The following is a 14465-nucleotide window of genomic DNA, read 5'->3' as shown; positions in this document are numbered from 1 at the left end:
GACCTCAAAATGGAAAGATACAGAGGTGAGAGGGGTGATCCACCTAGAGGTGGGGCTTCACCATTTTTGCCAAACCAGGGCCCCTCTCAAAGCCTGATGCAGCCTACAGAACCCTTTTCAAAGTAATGCTTTTAAATGCATAAGATAAAATGCGCAGGATTCCATGGAAACCCATTACCTTAAAGTTACAGACAGAAAATATTAAGAAAACAAATTTGTGATAAAGTATATATGTGTTTCTTTAATCCAATAAATATCAAGATTTGATGAGGGGCCTAACGATTACTGTATTTTTGAAAGAATGATGAACATAAGTGTTATTTCAAGTTATCTGTCACCACTGTAACACGCTATGAAAATATCTATTGGTGACAAGTCACAGGTATTGTTAATAGCACCGTGGTGTATGGTGTGTTCGCTCAATTCCTAAAGAAATGCTAAATTTCAGCTAGAGAACAATGAAAATAAAGATAGAATTCCCCCCGCACCCAAGACTCCAGGTTAAGAATGTCTAATTTAGAGAGATGCTATGCAGAGCCTCTTGACGTCTGCCCTGGAAGAAGGGAAGAAAACTAAGATCTATGAAATACTAAAGGAGAGGTATGACCCACTCTTAGGAGAATTGTGGGAAAGGAGGGGGAGAATCATGGAGGCCCTTGTGGAGGAAGTGGCATTTGAGCTGGGCTTTCATGGATTGCTAGGACTCAGACATGCAGCATCTAGGGCGGGAAGAGATCTTCCCGGCAGAAGGAGTAGCAGAGGGAGATGGCCTGGGTGTGCCCCGTTTGGCAGGAAGGCCGGTAATGAGTTCCATACGTTTGTTGGTTTCCACAAGGAATACTTGATCCTTACTGTCCCTTATTTGCCAAGACCCATGAAGGGCTCAGAGGCTCAGGCGTCAGCACCATCCTGCTCCCCAGCTTGGCAGCCGGGCTGCCTGGGCTTGCTGAGACCACAGACCTGTCTGATTCTGGAGGGGAGAGGGGTGCCTCTTGGGTTAGGGGGTACTCGAGGGTGGGACGTGCTCAAGAAGATCTGCTTCCCCAGAAAAGCATGGAGATGTGATCTGTCAGGTTAGTGGCATTTCGATATTTCACTTTCATTATTATAGTTTTAAAGTTGTTACTCATTATATTAATTCTTCATTAAATGAACTGGCTCTTAAGAAGAAAGGGTAAGTGGTGTTCTGAGCTCTGCTGGAGCATGTTCATGCCTGCACCTCACTCTACTCTTACAAGGACTGGGTTGTGAAGGGTGGAAAATAGAATTTCAACAGGTTCCAGATCTTGCTGGAGGTCATATAACTAACTAGTTCTGCAGAGGAGGAAAAATTTAAACCCAGAAGATGCAACCTGAAAATAATCTTAAATCTCATATATGACCCTGTCTGGCTGCAGCATTGCTTAATTAAAAAAAAAAAAGAAAAAGAAAAAAACTCAAACAGAAATGAAACAGACAAGCAAAAGCAGTCCAGCCAGTGACAGTAACAAGCCATCCTAGGTTTGCCTGCATCTCTGAAAGAAACTTCAGCGGGATCCAAAACCTGTCTCACGGTGGCGTTTTTCTTTATACTTTTGAGGAACTTTTAAAAATTCGATTTGTACTTATTTCAAGATAATATACTTAGAGTATTTAAAAAGCAAACTATGTAATAAGGTTTATAATAATAAAACCCGGCCATCTTGTGTCCCGCCTCCCCAGATTCTTGCCCCACGGACAACCAGTTCCAACTCTTAACTGTTAGCAGTTACCTGTCTGTCTGTCTAACACGTGCTCATGAGCCTTGGACCTCTGCAGGGATGTGCTGCTCCCATCTCTGGAGATTTAGATTCCTTATCACTTCTCTTCTGTGTTGAATTCCGTCACTTGGCTCCCAGGTCTACCTTTCCTTTTACTGATTTACTTCTTTATTTTTTTTTTGAAAAGTCCTCTCTGGGAGCATCTCGAGAATGGATGTGGAAGTGCCTGCAAAAGCCTTTGTTCAGGCTTCATCCTTGATTGACGGTTTGGCTGGGTATGGGATTCTAGAATGGAAGTCCTTTCTCCTCAGCATCTCAAAGGCCTGGCTTCATTGTCTTCTAGCTTCCAGTCCCACGTTACTTGAAGCCACATTTCAAATCTATGGCCGTTGTGCGGCTCCCTTCCTTCTCTTCCTGCTTGGGGAGGAGCAGCCTCTTCCTCTCTCTACGCCCTCGCCGCTCTGGCCTCCAACCCAACTCCCTCCAATTCTACTGCCCCCTGAGGCCCCTGTCTTTTAAAATCTCTCCTGCTCGCCCCTGCCTCTGTTCTGTGTGCCCATCCTCCTGATTCTGTCTCACAGAAGCCCAGAAACTGTGAGGGGTGGGGCGGAAATGCTGGAAACACCCCTAGGCTATTCAAATGTTACATCCTTAAGTCCATGCTGCTTTTTCCCTTTATATCAATGCATTTTTCCTAGATAGTCACAATCCAGAACACTCCCACAGGGCAATGTGGAAAGGCCCAACAGATAAAAAAAAAAAAGTAAATTCATAATATAAATGACCCAAAACACTTCCTGCCATGGATGTGGAAAGGGGGCCCATCTTCCTTTCTCTGCCCTTTTCAGAGTGTGGGCTCGGCCAGTTGGACACGTGTGTTGGGGCTTTGGGAATAGGAGGGATGGTTGGAATCTGTATGTTGGGACAGCCAGCAGTGATGGCCACCCGGCCAGCCCAATCTTGTTTCCTGCCCCGTTGGGCCTTTCAGCTCCTGCCCTTAACCCAGCTGTTCAGCGAGCTACCGACTGCCTCCTGTCACTCTGCTGGGCTGCCCAGTCTTAGAACCCCTCCACCTCCCCACCCATGTTTGGGGAACTCCCCGCCTTAGGATCCTTACCAGAACCTCCTCGCCTAGGCTGCACCAATCAGAGACATGGCCCTGTCCTTGAAGAGAAAGCCACATTGCTGAGGGGCAAGGCCACAAGACAGAGTTTGCAACCGTGGCAGCGGCCAAGGCCAGGTTACAACGTGGGAGGGAAATCTATGTTCTACAAATATAAAAATATTTCCTTTTTGAGTTTGTGTTTTTGCATGTTATCCTTTTTAAAAACTTTTATTGTGAAATATATGCATACATATACATATGAAAATATAAAACCATTACGTACAGAATAAAAAGTTATAAAGCGAACTCCCTTAAAACCACCCAGATCAAGAAGTATTACAGCTGCCCTATGACCCAGTAACAAGATTACAGCTGCCCTATGACCCAGCAGCCCCACTTCCAGAAACACACACAAAAAAACATGTGTGGGGATTTTCGTGGAAGCACGTTCTGAACAGCAGAAGCCAAAGTCGAAGTACCTCGAGCTGTCCTGGCAGCCATGAACATCTCTGTGCAAAATCCCCACACCTGGGAGGGATGACGGACCAAGGCTGTGCCTCGACAACGGGGCCGGTGTGATGGAGGGCCAGGGGGCTGGGGAACAACTTGACTCAAGGTTGCTTCATTTTTGTCTTTTGTAAAAAAATAAAATCTGCAAGGGCTGTTTTTCTGTCGAGCAATCCCACTTTAGGTCATTCGGTCTATGAGCCTACGGACGTGGATGCAAATAGAGCCAAAGCTTCCTGCGCAAAAATCATCATCACGGCAATATTTTTACAGCCCCAAGTAAAACAGTTTGAATGTCCGATAATTGGTAAATAAATCTCCATAGTCATGAGAACGACCGTCTATATAGTAATCATTCAGGGAAAAGAATTTAACAATGTGGAAAATGCTTATGGCGGAGAAAAATGTAGACAACACACTGTTGATGAAATGCAATCGCAAGGATGTGCGAAACAGAAAAGACTCAAATATCAAAAGGTGAAGGCGAAAAGGAAGGGCGGAGGTAAAAATCGCTTTTCTCTAGGAATCGTTTGCAGTCGGCCTCCCGCCGCTGCCCCTGCGGCCTCCGCTGGCTCGGGGGAGGCTCGCTGGAGCTGAGAAGTGCGCTATTTTGCTGCACACTCTGGAGTGTGTGAAGCGCACTGCACGCAAAGCACACTGCGCATGCTCGCTTGGAGGACCAGGAGCCCCTGGATGCTGCACTAGCCTCTGAGGCCCAGGCAGACCTGGAACTGAGTTCCGCCTGGGACGGGGGCCTCTCATTTCACTCCGTACCTAGTCCCTGTCCCTTTCAAAGAGGCTGGGAAAGTAAACTCCAGTAAGTGGCCCAGCCTGGTCCTGAGTTAGTCTTCTAGCCAAGAGCTGGACCCATTCATTATATATAGCTGGGCCTCGGGTCCCTAGGCCAGGGGGTGGGGCAGCTCTTGGGCACACAGGCATGGTGGCACCTGTCCCTAGCCCAGAGTTCCATCCTGTGCCCTCCTCAGCTGAGACCCGAAGCCTCTTCCTGGAGACCTGAATAGGGTTTGGCCTCAGGCCGATGGCAAAGGGTCAAGGTCCTACCCTCTAGGAGCCAGAAGATGGGGTAGAGGGGCCGGGTGAAGATGGCATGGAAGGTGTGCAGGAGCTGGGCCTCGGGCTCCAGGCTGTAGAAGGTGAGGCAGCCAGAGACCAGGTCCAAGTCCACGCCCAGGAGCTTCCCCGACACCGCCGGGAGGCGCCGGGCCTCCCCGTTGTGCCAGGCCTGGGCGCCTTCCTCCTGAATGCAGAGCCCCCAGGAGTGGGGCCCCCGGCCGATGTTGTCTGTGTGGGGTCCCTGCCTGAGCCGCGTCAGTTCTGGGTAGGCGACGCCCAGGGTCACCGAGTGGTTGGACGTGCGCACCTCCCAGTAGTGCCGCCCGGACTGGAAGCTCTGGGCACACTGCACCTGCCAGAGCTCGAAGCTGCCTGGCTTGGCCGGGCCCCGCGGCTTGAGACAGTGCTTCACCTGCTGGTCCTGCCGAGACAGGTAGAGGTGGCGGTTGGCGCTGTCCGGATCAAAGGTCAGGTTTCGGTAATCTGTTGGGGAGAGATGGACCGAAGGTAAGAGGGCGGGGTGTCTGCGCACGTGCACCCCCCTTGTTCCCAAAGGGGAAGGCGGCAACGGGAGCCCCGCTGACAGGATGCCAGGCACAGGATGCTGCAACCTGGGCGGGCAGTGGATGTCGTCACGGCGGTCAGTCCTCGCAGTAACCCGACGTGGGACCTTCCACACGCCTCTTTCCACAGATGAGAAAACTGAGGTCCAGAAAGGCAACCTAACTTGATAGTAACTGGGAGAACTATGATTGACCCCAAGTTTGTGCGCCCAGACCCTCGTTAAACACTATACTGGATCCGTGTGTAAGAGGTGTGTGTCCTGCAGTGGGTATGCAGTGGGGTGAGGCCAGACCCAGGGATGGTCACAGCACATGCCACACACACATACTCACACATGCACACGAACATGCAGGAGTATACATGCCCATGTGCTCGCAGTGCACGTGCATTCACACATGCACCCACGCATGTAATGATGCACTCATACGCACACACGGGTGAACATACACGCGTCGGGCCTCCTTACTCTGCCAAAGTTTCCTCCTCAGTGGACAAATCAGGCTCAGGACGGGTGCCCGGGGACCTGGGGCCTCTAAGGGCAAAGCAGTGTTAGGAAGTGATGGGGAGGGGAGCTCATGGAGGGCTGGGCCCTGACTCCACCCCCATCCCCAGTGGGAGGGACAGCTGGACCCCAAGGGGTAGGGAGAGATACAGAATCCGCCTTACCCATGGGACCCAAGTCAGCTGCCTCAGCTAGTGCTTCGGGGGGGCCCTCCTTGTCCAGGAGAAGGTCACAAAGCTGGCTCAGGGACTCCTTCAGGCCACCCAGCTGCTGATCCTCATCCCACTGTGGGGGAGTCAGTGGCCCGAGTGGCCCCGGGGGCACGAGGAGCTGTGATTCCTGAGTCCCAGGGACAGCTGCAATAAGCTTTGGCACAAGAGGCAGGCATGCTGGTCCCCCAGCCTGCTGCCCTGAGGCCTGGTACCTGGAAAAATGTTTGGTCATCCGAATGCTCCAGGAGGTCCCGGATCCTGCGGTCAGAATGAACCACAGCCTCCAGGTGGCCCTGGATTCGCTGCTCCTCGTCCCGGGCCTGCGCCAGAGCCTGTGTCTTGGCCACTTCGATGTCCCTCAGTGCCGATATCCGACGCATCTCCAAGGCCTGCAGCAGGCAGCTGAACTTGGCAGAGACCATGGAAGCCAGGGTGCAGATTGAGTTCTGGGTGGGCACAGGAAAAGCCTAGGGTGGCCAGGGCCCTGCCCCACACCAAGGCAGGCCAGGGCCACAGCTGCCCATGGAGCTGAAGGATGGGGATGCCAGGAGCCAGGATCCCTGGAACCTCTTCCCCCTGCGCAGCCCCTCACTCCATGATGCCAAGGAGCATTTCCAAGGTAGCTCACATCTACTGCCCAGTGTTCCAGGGACAAGCTGGCGGATGCCTGAAGGACACAACACGAAGACATGGCGGGGTGGGACAGACACGCCTGTACCTGGATCTGGCTGCTTTGCTGCTGCAGCTCCTGTAGCTGGCTCTTCGCCTGGGTGGCCTGCTGCTGGGTGACTTCCAGCATGGCTCTCAGCCGAGCCTGTGGTGCCCACGGGGGGACGGGGGATGAGTGACAAGAGGGGGCGAGGATTGGTTGTGAAGTCCCCCTCATTCAACCCACAAACACCTGTAGATGCTGGGCAACCCCTCCTTGTGCCGCCCCAGGCAAGGGTGACCGGTGGGCTGGCACAGAGCCCCTTGCCCACCTGGAACAGGACAGTGCATGGGCACAGCAGAAGCCTTGGGCTGAACACCTGACTTCCAGCCTGTCTTGCAATCTGAGCAACCTGGGGCAGAGCACCCGCCCTCTCTGGGCTGTAACCCCACCCCAGTACCCCTAGTCAGTAAATGGGAGCAATATTTCTGGCTTAGGTGGCCTTGCAGGGAAGGGGTGATGGCCCAAAGCACCAAAGCTGTTTGATGAGTGGGCTGTGCAGTGCATGTATAAGATGGGCTCTTCCAAATGCCTGGCCAGTTCTCAGCCCCAGCTTTGGGCACCAGAGGAAGAGGGCATCCCTATCTGGTTGTGCCACCTCTGGTCCCCTTGCGGATCAAAACGTTGTGGTCTCCTGCCCCATTCCCGCTAGGACCTGGTTCCCTAGTCCTGATCAAGAGTCTGTCTTGCTTCTTCTCCTCCCAGAAACGCTTGCAGTAAGGGCTGCTGTTATCCCCACTTCACAGTCCAGGAAATGAGTGAGATGTTGATAGTTTGGCCAAAGTCATCAGATTTTCCTAGTTCCAGTGCTCCGCCTCTGTCCAGGCCCTATGTAGGAAGTAGGAGGGCTGACCTTCCTGGTCACCTCGACTCCCCCCGAAGGACTTGCATCTGCCCTCTCATACCCCACGCAGTTGCACTGCACTTCCTCTCTCTCTAGCAAAATCCCCGCTTTGTCGGCGCCTGCGACATCTGGTTCTGGTTGTATCACCTGTCCCGCCTCCCTGTTGCTGTCATCTACTGGCTCCACTGCGAAATCTCATGCTTAGTGCTGGGTGTTCATGCCACCAGCAGAGCCCTTTGCTTCACTCCATCTTATGAACTCTTCCCTGACCTCGCCCTGGCCCGTCCCCAGCTCTGAAATCTCAATTTGAAATATCTATTTCTGACCATCACTTCTTTTTATCTCGGAATTAAGAACACCCCAAAGCCGCCTCCTGCCGAAGCTGCCCGCGCAGTGGAGAGCAGGGCGGGGCGCCCCGCGCGTGTCACCTCGCGCTCCCGGCGCTCAGCGTCCAGCAGCACCCACTCGTGGAGGCGACACTCGCTCATGGTGCACGCGCTGCACACGCAGCGGCCCTCGGTGCGGCAGAAGACTTCGAGCGGCCGCCCGTGCTGGGGGCAGCACGCGCTGGGGTCCGGGCTGGGGCCGGGCCCGGCGCGCACCACCTCCAGGACTCCGCTGAGCGCCACATTGCGGCGCAGCTCGGCGCCGTCGCGGAAGGGCTCCCGGCACTCGGGGCACGCCTTCTCGCAGCCGCCCCACCAGTCCCGGATGCAGGCCCCGCAGAAGTTGTGGCCACAGGGCAGGGTCACCGGGTCCTGGTAGAGTCCCAGGCAGATGGAACAGGTCAGCTTATCCTCCAGCAGCGACGTGGCCATGTTGGCTGCGGGCGGAGGGCGGACCCGAGCCGCGCCGCGGAATGTCCCGGCCTCTTAAAGGGACCGTGAGCCCGGCAGGTGCGGCGGGGAGGAGCGCAGGCCTGCATGGGGAGACAGGCGTGACAGCCCTTATCTGAGGAACCTCAGCAGCCGCGCGCCCAGTCCACCCCTGCGTCTCCGCCCATGCTGCGCCCACGGCCTCCCGCCTCCATGTAGGCCTCGAGCCACCCCGGGCTGAGAGGTGAGATCTGGCCTTCTGGTTCCACCTTGTGACCCCCATTCCGCTTTCCCAGACCCTCAGTCCAGCAGCTCCCGTGCAGGGGATTTGGTCGCGGCCTCTAGAGACAGGAACCGCACCGGGCCGGCCCTCCCCTTGGCTGAGAGCCATCACGGAACCTTTTCTGGACCCCTCATCTGAAACCTAATAACATCGGCATCTACCACCCCCGGTTCCGGCGATTACATGAGACAGTGCACTGCGGGTACCTGGCGATGAGAGCAGGGGCCACACAGCTAGTACTCATTAAATGCGTTCTCCCGACCCAAGCTGCTCTGCTGCACTTCCTCCTTGAGCTGAGTCTCAGGCATTTGTCAGATCGGGGTGTCTCCCTTCTCTAGGCCAGGCAGAAACAGTGAGGTGGGCATTTCTGGTCACCAAGAGACAAACCAGTCGTGTTTTTCATATCCCTTAATGGAAACCCGAGAGCGGCACTTGGAGTCCAGATGCCCTCCCGTGCCCGCCCTCTGCTGGCGAGTTCCTTGTTTGCAGGTCTAGGCTGTTCTGGAAAGCGGTGACTCTCTAGCAGCTGAGCAGAGGGCTCTGGATCACTAACCCACCCATGGGGCAGTGTGTTGGGCCAGGACCAGCTGGAGGGTTAACTCTTTCTAAACAAGCCAGCCTAATTTTGAGGCAGGATGCCCTCTCGCTGGGCTGCTGCACCATGCCTTGTGTTGTAAACATGTCGTTTCTTTCCCTGGAAAAGGTGCACAAATCTCGTGACTGGCTACTGGGCAGTCTTTACCTCAGGGGGGAGAAAGAAATACCCTAACTATCCAGTGAAGGACAAAGGGCTTTCTGGGCTCCCAGCAGGGTTGTGCCCAGAGGTGTGAGGCCTGCGGACGCCCATCTGACAGGCCCCCTTATTCAGAGCATCCGCTGGCCCCGGCCAGGAGCCCGCAGCACACTGCGAACAGCCAGCAAGGGACTGATGCTCGGGGCTGTGGGAGCAGCCAAGGCCATGGACTGCTTTTCTTCTTCTGTACCTGTCTTCAGCCACAGGATCACAGGACCCCTGACACCCTCAGGAGGCAGAGGTGACGGGCCATTTCCTGGGGTGGGGGGCAGCCGTCTTCCTACCCATGAAGCAGTATAACTTTGGCAGGGGGATGGGGGCGTCTGTAGGCTCCCGGAACAGAGCCAGGCCAGCTATAGCAAAAATCATCTTTATTCACACACACACACCCCTGCCGCCACCCCTGGAGAGAGCCTCTTCACTCCCAGGCCCTGGCCTGCTGGGCGGGCTGCAGAGGGGCTGCCTCAGGCGGGGCCTGGAAGGCCCAGCCCACTCTCTGAGGTGGGTGGCACTCTGGCCACTCAGTAGATGCCATAGGTGGGTTCGTGACTGTCCCTGTACCGGTCCAGGTAGCGCAGAGGCTGCCGGTGGGGGAAGCGCTTCTGCTTGGGGTGGTAAGGGGGCGGCCGCACAAACTCAAACACGGGCTCCCGCATGTCTGCAAGAAGAGTGACGGGGTGTGGGTGTGGGCTGCTGTTGGCCTGAGCCCCTCTTCCTGTCTCTAGGCTGGGACGACCCAGCCAACCCGCTGGAGGAATGGCCGACCCCTTGTGGCCAGGGAGAACCGCCTGTCAGGCCCAGAGAGGTCTGTGAGCTCAGGCCAGCGCCCCGCTCCTCCAGCCCACTTTGCCCTTACCCAGAAGCTGGTGGAAGGTGTGGGTGACTGAGTCATCCCAGCGGCACTGGAAGAAGGCCAGGCCAGCTGGAGTCATGGCTTCTTGGTGTTTCTTGTAGAAATCAAAAGTGTGGAAGGTCCGCTGGGCAAGCTGGTAACTGTAAGAAGATGGGGAGCACTGGAGAGTAGGGAGTGGGGCACCAGAGGCCCACAGCTCACCTCCAGCCCCACGGGCAAGCCTGAGAAGCCCCTTAGGATCTGCCTAGCACAACTACTGTTCTGCCCGCCTTGAAGCCTGAGTTAAGAGGGAGGGGGACTGAGCAAGACCACCCCTTCCTGGGAAGCAGGCCTGAGGCGGGGTGATGGTGGCAGTGACGTGTGGAGGGTGTGGATTACCAGGGTGAGGGCCGGGTGTCCCCAGAAAAGTCGATTGGCTTGTCCTGCCTGAAGAGCAGGAAGGCAAAGCGGTGGAAGCCGGAGCCGCGGGCAGGGAAGGGGGGCAGGTAGGGACACGTCTCCTGTCCTTCAGCCACCCTGTTGCCTGGGATATTGGTTCTGGTGGGATAAAAAATAACCTGTTAATTGCCACTCGAGGGAGGTGGCAGCAGGAGCATCCCCAGCCACGTTCTCCCTGGAGACTGATATAACTCCTGAGATCGCTATCGTACAGTCAAGTAGGAGGTGGAGTTCTGTGAAGCCTTGGGGTTCAGAGGCCGAGGCCAAGGGTCTCAGAGGCTGTCAGGATGAGAGTAAGGCTGAGCAGCCTGTTCGCTAGGCCCTGGGGAGCTGGTGAGGCTGCCACAGCCATTAAGACTGGAGACCACGCAACCTTTGAGCTGCTTCTCTCTCCATTTCCTGAAGCTGTGTGGTCTGCCTAGCCTGGCGCCAGGATGGCCACTGACCTGCCTCGAGAGGCAGCCCCAGACGGTCCTGCTACACAGGCTGGGAACTGCAGCTGAATAAGAAGGAGAGAAACCAGTCTCCCAGTCACCGGCCCCGATTACCTAGAGGTCCCAAAGCTGGGGTCACCTGCTTGACTTCTGCCCCCTGGCCTGGTGCTCAGAGCCAAAGGCCACCAAGAAAACAGCCTGGGCATGTCACAGCTGCCAGAGGCCTCTCATGGTCACTTTCCCATTTGATTATCACAGAGCCCCTCAGGGTGGTTAAGGAACATTGAGGCACCATTGTAGTTTTACAAGTGAGGAAATGAGTTCAGGGAGACCAACAGGCCTGTGGGAGCAGCCCAGGCCCGTGGCCTGCTTTTCTTCTGTCTCTGTCTTCAGTCCGTGGATCACAGGGCCCCTGACACCCTCAGGAAGCAGAGGTGAGGGGCCACCTCCTATGGTGGATGGTTAATCCGAAGTCCCACTGTTAATCCATGGTGAAGCCCAAACTGAGATTCAGGTGTAGCTCTTTCCAGGATTCCACGGCCTCCGTGCATGCCTCTGACCCACTGCCCCACCCCAGGTACTCACACCAGCCAGTGGACATACTCGGCATCCGGCTCCAGCAGGTGTCCATCTGCACACAAACAGACCCATTGAGTGAAGGCCCTGCCACCGTCTGCCACCCGTTCCCTTGGAAGAAGCAGGGGCTGGAGCTCTTCACCTGGCCCTTCCCCCAGCTCCCTGGCTCATGGGAGGGAGGGAGGCCTAGCGAACCCTAGATACCTACCCAAGTTGGTGAGCAGCAGTGTCCACATGGAGCCCTTGTCTGCCTCATAAGTCACCTCTGGAGCATGGGCAGCCTGACAGGGAGAGAATGGGGGAGCTGTCACCCTTACCAGGGACAGACAACGTGTTATAAGCACCTTCTTCCTGGAGAGCAGGAACCTGAGGCAGCCTTGGAGAAGGGAGAGCCCACTCTGACCTAAACAACCCGAGAGGCAGGCTGGCAAAGAGAAACTCATAGAAGGAGCCCGCCCGGCAGAGCTGCCTCTCCAGAGATCTGAGACACAAGGAGGCCCACGTGTCAATGGACAGGGGCCAGGAGGGCACTCTGAGGACAGCAGACCAGTCACTGGAGCATGCCAAGACGGAGCTTTTTCTTTCATTCGGTTCCTCCTTTTTTTTTTGGTAATTATCATGGTTTTGTTTACCAGGAAATCTAAAAGAGGAGACATGCACCAACAAAACTCTGAACAGGCCATGACGACATCGTGCTCGTGCCTCCTTAACCACCTCGACGAATCTTTCAAAAAGGAGCAGTCCTCGGCCCTGCAGTGGGATGTGTCTGGGGCAGGGAAGGGTGCAAGCCCGCAATTACCTCAGTTGGAGTGACCTCATTGCCATAGTACACAGGCATCAAGTCTTCCTCACCCACGGCATAGGCCACGTGCAGGGGAACTCGGGGCACAAAGGTGGCACCGTGGAACAGGTCTCGGTAGAGGCCATAGTACTCTGCCAGACGCTGCTTGTGGTAGGGGCCACAGGTCTTCTCCCACTCAGCCCGCACAGCCTCCAGCGGGATCCGCACTGGGAAGGAATAATGCCACTGGGATGCACAGTGGGGGCAGGGACACGCCGGGCCCTCTCCCCTGGGAGGGCCTACCTGTGTGGAGGCGGGCGGCTCGCTCCTCCTCCACATTGGACCGCAGCTCCCAGAGGACCTGTTTTCGCTCCAGCAACTGTTGGGTCCGACAGATCTTAGGTGGAGGCAGCCCAATGTCAATGTTGTCTTTGGGATCTGGGAGGGAAGATGTGTTGGAGAAAGTGGGATCATGTCTTGGTAAAGCCACCTGTCCCTACCTAATCCTCTCACCTGCGCAACGTCTGCTGCTAAAGCTTTCCCTTTAATTCACAAAACAAGCATACTGTGCAGTGTCTGCTTCACAAACCTGAACTGGATCCAGTTGCTAAGCAAACAGGGTAAGCTTGAGATTGTATTTTCTGATCCCTAAACCAAGTTACACTGTCTAGGTCATGGGAAATAGAGGCAGATGGTCTCTGAATTATAGTTGGGATCACCTTCAAGTCTGTTCATAGCTGGCCACAGACACAGACCTGTGTCCTCTGTACAATTAACAACTGAAGCTGGAAAGCCTTAAGGAAGCAGCTCTCACATTTAATGAACAAATCATACAGCTTGCCTAGGAAATTTGTTACAATTCAGATTCTGACTCAGCAGGTGAGATGGGGCCTGAAATCGCATCTCTAACAAGCTCCTAGTAAATGCCTGTGTTGCTGGTCCCAGAACACACTGAGTAGCCAGGCCTGAGAGAATTTTCAATCCAACACCTTTTTCCTTTTGCATTAGACAATAAGTAACGTGCAGTGAACCCTCATCAGAGACGGCATTAGTCTAAGAATTCCAATGGGCTGTGTTCTTTAATCCTCACAATTTTGTGACGGGCACAATTATTTGATTTTATAGTTGAAGAAACTGAAGCTCAGAGAAATCACTCCCAAAAGGTCACGTGGACTTGGGTTTAAAGCAGGCTGTGCAGATTCCATGCCTGTGCCCTTAACCACCATAAACACTGCCTCTGTAAATGCTTTCCAAAGGATGCACTTGTAAGTTGCTCAAGGGCAGGGTGCCAGAGTCACCCTCCCCAGAGCTTTCAATTTCACTCAGCAAAGGACTGTACATCTATGTGCTGGGCACTATGCGGGTGCGAGGATCCAATGATGGTCAAGACTGGCAGGATTCCTAGTTGTGAGCTTCCCTAGGGAGCTCACAACTGGGAGGAAGGCGAGGAAAAGATTCAAGATAGTGTGGCCAGGGCTATGTACAGAATATTTTAGGAGCGTAGAGGGTCGTTCTAACTCAGAATGGCGGGGCGGGAAGTGGTCAAGAAAGGGTTTTAGAAGTAGAAATATGTAAGGTAGATCTCTAATAGTGGAGGAAGGGAATGTTCTAAGTACCGGGGACGACAGATGTGAAAAATCGTGGTGGGACTACACCGCTAACAGTGCTCAAGGGGACACAGGCTGGCTCCCCGCCAAAGCTCGGGAAGGACGCCGGTGGGACCCCCGTCCCGAGTCCCGAGGCTGGCGCCCACAGCCCCTGCTCCGGTCGCCCCGCACCTGACTTCTCCCCGAAATGCTCCCGGTAGGTCCGCCACCAGTGCGGGGCCCGCGCCTCCTGCTCAGCCTGGCGCCGGTAGCGGTCGAAACTGCGATACTTCTCCAGCCGCTCCAGGTTGCTCACATCGATGTCCTCATTGGGCATCGGCCCCAAAGGGGCAGTGCGGCGGCTCAGCGCGGCTGCGGGCAGTGAGCGGAACGTCAGGCCGGCTATGGCCCGGTCCCACGGAGGCCGGAGCGGGCGCTGGCTTGAACCCCAGGGTGCAGGCTAAATGGGGACCTCCAAGAACCCCCCAACCCCCAGAACCCTCACCCGAGGTGCTGAAGCCCCGCCACCTCTGACTTCTGCACAGCGCGGGTCGCCACCAGGGCGCCGCCATCTTTCCTCACGTCGGCGCCGCCGCCCCTAGGCCCCCGCAGAGGTGGCCGGAGCGGCGCCCGAACGCGCCGGAGGCCCC

At 55.4% G+C, this 14465-nt stretch overlaps 2 protein-coding genes across 3 annotated transcripts in view; both read right to left on the bottom strand.

Moving 5' to 3' along the window:
• LOC102879241 (tripartite motif-containing protein 47) overlaps positions 1-9380 on the bottom strand; it is a 15336-nt gene extending 5956 nt beyond the window's left edge. The window contains 7 exon segments of the mRNA XM_015589607.2: positions 4337-4908; positions 5456-5521; positions 5656-5830; positions 5916-6149; positions 6422-6517; positions 7685-8175; positions 8561-9380. Of these exon segments, the coding sequence (XP_015445093.1) occupies positions 4337-4908; positions 5456-5521; positions 5656-5830; positions 5916-6149; positions 6422-6517; positions 7685-8074 (1533 nt within the window). The 5' untranslated portion in view covers positions 8075-8175; positions 8561-9380.
• A 121-nt stretch (positions 9381-9501) lies between these two features.
• Positions 9502-14451, bottom strand: MRPL38 (mitochondrial ribosomal protein L38). Of its 2 annotated transcripts, XM_006912210.3 has the most exons (9): positions 14321-14451; positions 14008-14187; positions 12533-12667; positions 12248-12456; positions 11657-11729; positions 11458-11503; positions 10379-10537; positions 10004-10140; positions 9502-9805 (listed from the first exon to the last, which is right to left on the bottom strand). In XM_006912210.3, exons 1-9 carry the CDS (start codon positions 14385-14387, stop codon positions 9669-9671), a joined length of 1143 nt encoding a protein of 380 aa, XP_006912272.1. In that variant the 5' UTR covers positions 14388-14451; the 3' UTR covers positions 9502-9668. The 2 variants fall into 2 exon arrangements, with proteins under 2 accessions (XP_006912272.1, XP_015445051.1); XM_015589565.2 differs by lacking the exon at positions 14008-14187 and having other exon boundaries at positions 14321-14445.
• Positions 14452-14465: the final 14 nt, after the last annotated feature.

This window comes from Pteropus alecto, unplaced genomic scaffold (assembly GCF_000325575.1).
Source record: "Pteropus alecto unplaced genomic scaffold, ASM32557v1 scaffold134, whole genome shotgun sequence".
Lineage (NCBI taxonomy): Eukaryota > Metazoa > Chordata > Mammalia > Chiroptera > Pteropodidae > Pteropus > Pteropus alecto.
This window is presented reverse-complemented; position numbering and strand designations above follow the sequence as displayed.

Excerpts from the sequence above, each read along its gene's own strand:
- MRPL38 (XM_006912210.3), bottom strand. The coding sequence starts at position 14,387 with ATGGCGGCGCCCTGGTGGCGACCCGCGCTGTGCAGAAGTCAGAGGTGG. Across the intron at positions 14,188-14,320 it reads GCGGGGCTTCAGCACCTCGG|CCGCGCTGAGCCGCCGCACT; the intron begins GTGAGGGTTCTG and ends CACTGCCCGCAG. Across the intron at positions 12,457-12,532 it reads AGCCGCCCGCCTCCACACAG|TGCGGATCCCGCTGGAGGCT; the intron begins GTAGGCCCTCCC and ends ATTCCTTCCCAG.